General features: G+C 50.4%; 1 protein-coding gene across 1 annotated transcript in view; it reads left to right on the top strand.

The window, feature by feature from the left end:
* The first annotated feature begins 765 nt into the window (after positions 1–765).
* Positions 766–8,259, top strand: part of SARM1 (sterile alpha and TIR motif containing 1) — a 23,919-nt gene continuing 16,425 nt past the window's right edge. Inside the window, exon 1 of the mRNA XM_003931411.4 lies at positions 766–1,597. Within this exon, the coding sequence (XP_003931460.2) occupies positions 1,128–1,597 (470 nt within the window). The 5' untranslated portion in view covers positions 766–1,127. The remainder of the gene's footprint in view (positions 1,598–8,259) is intronic.

Raw genomic sequence — 8,259 nt, 5'->3', positions numbered from 1 at the left:
AGCACTCTGGGGAATTTTCTTTTTTAGCATAAAAAAACAAAGTTTTATTTCTGGGTTCTTCTCTTGGATGCATCAATCTCCCCAGGCTGGAAATTTGGGTAAATATCAACCCTCTGGATTGGATTTGATTTCTGAGTCTTTTCACTTATTCTGAGCAGTCCACTCCCTGTCCCCAGCCTCAGTCTCCCCATCTGTAAAGAGTGGGCTTGTTCAGCACACTTTTAGGCTCTCAAGAGAAATATGATCCCTCTACCTGGAAAGTGCCCACTGGCACAAAACACCTAACTTTGTGCCCAGTTTAAGGTATCCACAGAACTTCTGAAGCCCTCCCATCACCTGAAGGAAGTGATCCTAAGATTTTAGCTGACGTTTTCTGTTCTGTAACCAGAGGGAACTGTGATTTTGGCCAATCTCTTCCCCATGGGCTTCAGTCGCGTCATCTGTGGAATGGACACCAATCCCCACCTGATAGGCATGTTGTGAGGTTTCGCTGAGAAACAGGCATAAAAGGGTCTTAAGAGTTACGATGATTGCTTTAACCACTTAGTAGGGAGGGGGCACGCAGCGGAGTTGCTCCCGCGTACCGGTGTCACCGGGGTCGGAGGGAGAACTGAGACCGTCCTCTCACTCTCTACTCCCTTAGTCCAAGTCCAGCGCAGAGAGAGGCGGCTGCTACTCAGGGGCTGGGGGAGGCTGGCCGGGGCGTGGGCGTGGCTGGGGCGGCTTTGTGGGTGGGGCTGCCCAGGCAGTGGGAGGAGCCCCGCGGGACCCAGAGGCGACTCCGGGGCGTGGCTGCTGCCGGGCATCTCCCAGCCCCAGAGGAGCCCCTGCCGGTGCTACGCTTTGTTCCAGCCGCCGTCTCCTCTACCCTCCGGCGTCCGGAGCCATCCCTAGCCTCCTCGCTCTCTCCTTTCGTCCACTCCGCGCATTTGCTAACCGCTGCGCCCCCGACCCGCCCTCACGCCTCCAAACTTCTGGCCGGCGCCCTTGCCTGCTACCCTTCTCTCCATTCCTCCCCCTCCATCTTCTTCTCCCGAACCCTCTGGGGTTTCTCTTTTCTCAAAGCCGTGGTTTCTCCGAGCGCCCCCAGCTTCCAGGCCGGGGATGTCCCCCGCAGTTCCGCGCCCATGGTCCTGACGTTGCTCCTCTCCGCCCACAAGCTGTGTCGCCTCTTCGCCATGTCGGGCCCACGGCCGGGCCCCGAGCGGCTGGCAGTGCCAGGGCCGGATGGGCGCGGTGGCGCGGGCCCTTGGTGGGCTGCGGGCAGCCGCGGACCCCGAGAAGTGTCGCCGGGGGCAGGCGCCGAGGTGCAGGACGCCCTGGAGCGCGCGCTGCCGGAGCTGCAGCAGGCGTTGTCCGCGCTGAAGCAGGCGGGCGGAGCACGGGCCGTGGGCGCCGGCCTGGCCGAGGTCTTCCAGCTGGTGGAGGAGGCCTGGCTGCTGCCAGCCGTGGGCCGCGAGGTAGCCCAGGGTTTGTGTGACGCCATCCGCCTGGACGGCGGCCTCGACCTGCTGTTGCGGCTGCTGCAGGCGCCGGAGCTGGAGACGCGTGTGCAGGCCGCACGCCTGCTGGAGCAGATCCTGGTGGCTGAGAACCGGTGAGCGCGCCGGGCCAGGGTGGGGAAAGCGCCGTGTGGTGTGGACCGTCAAGCGCCTAGGTCTCCCGCGTGTCTCGCGCCGTGCCTTTGCCTGCCTCACCTCTCTTGCCTGCCTGCACTACATCTCTCTTAGGGATCAGCCTGTCTGTTTTATAAATGAGGAAACTGAGGCTTGGGAAAGTTTAGTGACTTGCCCAGTGGGTCACAGTGAACTAATGGTGCAGCCAAAATTTACTCCCAGGGCCAGTGGAGTGAGGAATGCATTTGCGGACAGGCGCCCGTCCCTGGGTCTGTGGATGGAGATGGCATCCTACTGTGAATTCTCCCTCTCCCTTGCAAGCCCACAGCTCTCCTGCCCACCGGCTTGGGTGCCCTTCTATGACACCTTCCCTCCCCGTTATCCATCCCTGTCCCACTGGGAGAAGAAGGGAACACAATGCTCAGAAAAGAGGGAGGGAGACTTCTCCTTTCTGTCCTCCCCAGTACTCAGCAATAAGGACTGGCCTGAAGCTGCCTTACTCCCTTCTTGCTGCCCCAATCCACCTTCTGCTCCATCCATTCTGGTTGTTCTAACAGGCCAGACATGATCTCATTCTGCGGCTGCAGATAGGGAACAGAAAGTTTTCTGCTGGGAGGCATGGGTGGGGGAAAAGGACACCGGAGTGCAGAGCCAGGCAGGGACCAGGCAGAGTGTGTGTTCTCTCCCTCCGCCCCACTTAACACCAAGATGCAGCAAGAGGGTCAAACAGAGGCCTGGTTGCCACTCTTGCCCATCTCTTGGGATCTCTCCTGGAATATGAAGACCTCCGAGAACTCACTTTCCCTCCCTTCTGATGCCAGAGCAGACCAAGCCATCACACTCCAGTCTCATGCTGAAGTCTCAAGCTTCTCAAGCTTAGAAGAGTTTTTGGAAGAGTCAATTTCAGCTCATGCAGCTCTCATAAGTGTGAAGGGAGTGGGTTGGGGGTGTTTTCCTTGCCATTTTCAAACAGAAAAAATTACCTTGTGATTGGTGGAAATGATACAACTGTCAAAAATGCATGAATGAAGCAGCTTAGGTTGGGAGACCAAGATAGGGTTCTGCTTATTTGGCAAGTCATTAACCTCCCATCTGATATCTGGTGTGGTGATGGAGATAGGCCATGAATTTGGAGGGGGTAGCAAATAGAATATGTGCTCACTGGGTGTGGTGAGGTCAAAGCTGGTGGGTGTGCTGTGCAGGCTTGACATGTAGAGTTGGGTAGCTCTAACTAGAATCCCTGGAGAGTGAGTACAGCCAGCACCCCAAGGAGAGGAGGGCTGCAATATGCAAATAGTACTGCTATATCTCAAGGTTAGAAATGACAATCCTCACCTGGTGTAGAGTTACTGAGAGAAGAATCACTAACCAGTGTCCCTGGTCCCAAGAAACATTACACTGGTTGCTTCAGTACCAAGGACAGAGCACAGTGTGCCAGGTTGGCATCACAATCCTTCCAAAGAAAGGAAGGGTCCCTGCTGGGTGCAGTGGCTCACACCTATGAGAGGCCGAGGTAGGTGGATCACCTGAGGTAAGTAGTTCAAGACTAGCCTGACCAACATAGTGATACCCCATCTCCACTAAAAAATACAAAAATTAGCCAGGCATGGGAGGTGGAGGTTGCAGTGAGCCGAGATAGTGCCATTGCACCCCAACCTGGGCAACAGAGCAAGACTCTGTCTCAAACAAAAAAAATACGAAAAATTTTTTTAGATTGCCCAGGCTGGAGTGCAGTGGCACAATCTTGGCTCACTGCAACCTCTGCCTCCCAGCTCAAGCAATTCCCATGTCTCAACCTCCCAAGTAGTTGGGATTACAGGCATCTGCTACCACACCCAGTTAATTTTTGTATTTTTGATAGAGACAGGGTTTCACCATGTTGGCCAGGCTGGTCTTGAACTCCTGACCTTGGCCTCCCAAAGTGCTGGAATTACAGGCATGAGCCACTGCACCCGGCCACGTGAGATATTTCTTAAGCACATCCTGGCTCTCATATTCTAAGAATTTATGTAGTCAGATGTCTGGAAGCACAAAGTGAAGATGAAGGATCTTGAACTCTGGAGACAGGCAGATCTGCGTTTAGATCTCAGCTGTGCCTCTCAGAAGCTGTGTGGCTTTGAGCATGTCATGTAACCTCTCTGAGTTTTGGCTTTTTCATTGGTAAAAGGAATAACTGGGCCAGGTGAGGTGGGTCATGCCTATAATACCAGTGCTTTAAGAGACTGAAGTGGGAGGATAGCTTAAGCCCAGGAGTTTGAGACCATCCAGGGCAAGAAAATGGAATCCTGTCTCTACAAAGTAAAAAAAAAAAAAAAAATCAGCCAGACATAGTGGCACATACCTGTAGTCCCAGCTACTCAGCTGGCTAAGTTGGGAGGATTGTTTGAACCTAGGAGATCAAGGCTGCAGTGATCTATGATCACACCACTGCACTCCAGCCTGGGTGACAAAGTAAGACCCCATCTCAAATTTTAAAAATATATACAAGAGTAGGAAATAGCTGTCGTTCCAACTGCCTCTGTGGGTGATTAGGACCCATCTGTTTTTTTGCAGATGGGCTGCAGAGAAGTTGTGGGGTCAACTTAGGAAATCTGTGCCAGCCTAAGACATGTTTGGGACTCAGCTAGGTTCTGCAGTGGACATAAAATCACATGTACTATGGTCACTGTGGTGCCCGCTGGCCAAGGACTCTGTTGCTGGCTGGGCCTCTCTTTGTCACCTGTGGAGGACATCTTTTTTTTTTTTTCTTTAGACCGAGTCTAGCTCTGTAGCCCAGGCTGGAGTGAAGTAGTGTGACCTCGGCTCACTGCAATCTCCACCTCCCAGGTTCAAGTGATTGTCCTGCCTCAGCCTTCCAAGTAGCTGGAATTACAGGCACCTGCCACCATGCCCGGCTAATTTTTGTATTTTTAGTAGAGATGGGGTTTCACTGTGCTGGCCAGAGTAATATCGAACTCCTGATCTCGTGATCCACCCCTCTCGGCCTCCCAAAGTGCTGGGATTACAAGCCACTGCACCCAGCCTTTTTTTTTTTTTCTTTTTTTTTTGACATGCTGTCTCACTGTGTCATTCAGGCTAGAGTGCAGTGGTGCAACCTCCGCTCACTGCAACCTCCCTCTGCTGCCTGGGTTCAAATGATTCTGCTGCCTCAGCCTCTCAAGTAGCTAGGATTACAAGCACACACCACTACAGCTGGCTAATTTTTGTATTTTTAGTAGAGACAAGGTTTTGCCATGTTGGCCAGGCTGGACTCGAACTCCTGGCCTCAAGTGATCCACTTACCTCAGCTTCCCAAAGTGCTGGGATTACAAGCATGAGCCACTGCTGCTGGCCATCTATGGAGGACATCATTTGTGGAGGTCAGTAAGGTAAGAAGCCTGAACCTCTATCAGGATATAGCAACTCTCCCACCTGCTCAGCTGGCCTCCATGTTCTCTCTGTTGGATCTGTCCTCCCCACTACAGCCAGAGTGAAGTTTCTAAAACCCAAACATGACCAGATCACTCCCCTCCCTGAAAGTTTTCAGTGGCTTCCCTTTGACATCAAGATAAAGTACAAATGTCTTGAGATGGACGAAAAGGCCCCTTGGTCCGATTGCTTTTCATACTGTCCCCTTGAATCTTCTGCCTCAGCCATGGAAGTGTGGGCAGCTCCTCGAGTGCACCAGCTTTCCGACACCTCCAAGTCTTTGCATACATCTGTGCTTGAAACGCAGTCTCCCCCTTTCCTCCTGACTAATGCCCCCATTATTCTTTTGCCCTAACTCCATAGAGAATCATTCAACATATCTAATGTGTATCTTTCTCTCTGTGTTCTGCTAAAATCTTTAAGTCTTTATTCTGGGTTTTGTGTGCATGTATTTTTTTTTTTTTTTTTTGAGACGGAGTTTCGCTCTTGTTACCCAGGCTGGAGTGCAATGGCGCGATCTCGGCTCACCGCAACCTCCGCCTCCTGGGTTCAGGCAATTCTCCTGCCTCAGCCTCCTGAGTAGCTGGGATTACAGGCACACGCTACCATGCCCAGCTAATTTTTTGTATTTTTAATAGAGACGGGGTTTCACCATGTTGACCAGGATGGTCTCGATCTCTTGACCTCATGATCCACCCGCCTCGGCTTCCCAAAGTGCTGGGATTACAGGCGTGAGCCACCGTGCCCGGCCGTGTGCATGTATTTTTAATGTATACAAATGGTGCTGTGTCATATGGCACATTCTATTTACTTTTTCCCACTGAGTGTTGAGTTTTGTTGGTTTGTTTTGGTTTTGGGGTTTTTGTTTTTTTTGTTTTGTGTGTGTGTGTGTGTGTGTGTGTGTGTGTGTGTGTGTGTGTTTTGAGACGGTGTTTCACTCTTGTTACCCAGGCTGGAGTGCAATGGCGCGATCTCGGCTCACCGCAGCCTCCGCCTCCTGGGTTCAGGCAATTCTCCTGCCTCAGCCTCCTGAGTAGCTGGGATTACAGGCACGTGCCACCATGCCCAGCTAATTTTTTTTTTTTTTTTGTATTTTTAGTAGAGACGGGGTTTCACCATGTTGACCAGGATGGTCTCGATCTCTTGACCTCGTGATCCACCCGTCTTGGCCTCCCAAAGTTCTGGGATTACAGGCTTGAGCCACCGTGCCCAGCGTGGGTTTTGGTTTTTTTGAGACAGGGTCTTTGCTCTGATGCACAGGCTGTAGTGCAGTCACCCAATCATGACTCGCTGTAGCCTCAACCTACTGGGCTCCAACTATCATCCTGCCTCAGCCTCCCAGATAGCTACAGGCCTGTGCCACCATACTTGGCTAAGTTTTCGACTTTGTAGAGACGAGGGTTTTTGCTACGTTGCCTTGGCTATATTGTCCAGGTTCGTGTTGCTGTGTTACCACCCACTCAGTCACTTCTACCTCCCCCAAAATACTCCAGAAGGGGCACCTGCCCATGTTACCTGACTCTCCCCAGGCTTGATACTGATTGCCTCCAACTTCCTGGCACCACAAACGACACTGCTGTGAACACCCAAGTGCTTTTGTCTATCTATATGACAATCTCTTCAGGAGAGGTTACCTGTATTGCTCAGCTTCTAATTTTGCCCATCTAACAGGCATAAAGTGGTAGCTGGTTTTCTGTTTGTTTGTTCTTTGCCAGTGAACATTTTATTCAGGGTATGTGTGTGGAGAGTGGTTAGGGACAAAGGAGAGTGGGAATGACCTTTGAAATAAAATGATTTAGGTGAAGAAATTCTAGGGAAGGGTAATTTTCTCCATTTAGATCATTTTAAGAAAGAAAATGACAGATGAGATTTCTGCTATATGGAACTAACAAACAAGTAGACTATTAATACAATATCAAATATTAAATGCTCTGAAGACAATCAAATAGGGTAATGAGTTAGAAAGCGATGGGGAAAAGCCTTTAGATTGGATGACTGAAAGGAGGTAGCATTGGAGCAGACACTGGAATGATGAATCATGAAGACGATTTTGTTGGAGAACATTTCAGGTAGTGATAGCCATTGTTTTAATTTTCATTTCTCTGATTTCTAATGAGTTAGAGCATCTCTTTATCTGTTTGTTCAAATTTGCATTTCCTCTTTTGTCAATTGCCTGGGGTTTTGTTTGTTTGTTTGTTTGTTTGCTTGTTTTGAAATGGAGTCTCACTCTGTCACCCAGGCTAGAGTGCAGTAGTGTGATCTCAGCTCACTGCAACCTGCACCTCCTGGGTTCAAGCAATTCTCCTGCCTCAGCCTCCTGAGTAGCTAGGATTACAAGCATGTGCCACCATGCTCAGCTAATTCTTTTGTATTTTTAATAGAGACGGGGTTTCACAATATTAACCAGCTGGTCTCGAACTCCTGATCTTATGATCTGCCTGCCTCAGCCTCCCAAAGTGCTGGGATTACAGGTGTGAGCCACCATGCCCAGCCTCAATTGCCTGTTTATGTCCTTTACCCATTTTCTTTTGAATTTACCACCTTTTTCTCCATGTGAGTCTTTGCTGATATATTCTACATATAAACCCCTCATTGATTTTTTTTTCTTTTCTTTTAGAATTTTCTCTTTCTTGCTTTCTCTCTCTCTCTCTCTCTCTCTTTTTTTTTTTTTTTGGTAGACACCGGATCTCGCTTTGTTGTCCAGGCTGGCCTCCATGTGCCAGGCATCGCGCCAAGCACTCTATATGGCTTATCTCATTAGTTAAGGTTAGTGCTGGGATTACAGGCATGAGCCACCTTGCCCAGCCTGGTTTTACATTTTCCCTTGTTGGTTTTGGACATTGCAATACCTCTGACATTCTTTCTAGTCCTCAAACATGCCAGCTCCTCCGCCCTAAGGCCTTCATCCTTGCTCCTCTCTCTGCCTGTTATGCTCTTCCCAGATACTTGCATGCAGGGGTTTCTCCACGTTAAGCTCTCAGATGTCACCTCTTCTCACACACCCCTCCTCCAGGCACACTCCATTACATCATCCTGTTTTGCTAGCACCAAGACCCTATCACGACGATCTGGTTCACTCATTGTTTTCTGTCTATGTCTTCCTTCATTGCCCTGAGGATACACTCCGGCCAGTCTTAGTTAAACCTCAGCCCCCAGTGCAGTGCTTGGTACACGTGAGGTCCTCAGGAAACATTTCCTGAATGAATGAATAGATGTGCCGCAGTCATGGGCCATG

The sequence above is a fragment of the Saimiri boliviensis genome, chromosome 17 (assembly GCF_048565385.1).
Source record: "Saimiri boliviensis isolate mSaiBol1 chromosome 17, mSaiBol1.pri, whole genome shotgun sequence".
NCBI lineage: Eukaryota > Metazoa > Chordata > Mammalia > Primates > Cebidae > Saimiri > Saimiri boliviensis.
Note: the sequence above shows the minus strand (reverse complement) of the source record. Positions and strands in the feature narration are given on the sequence as shown.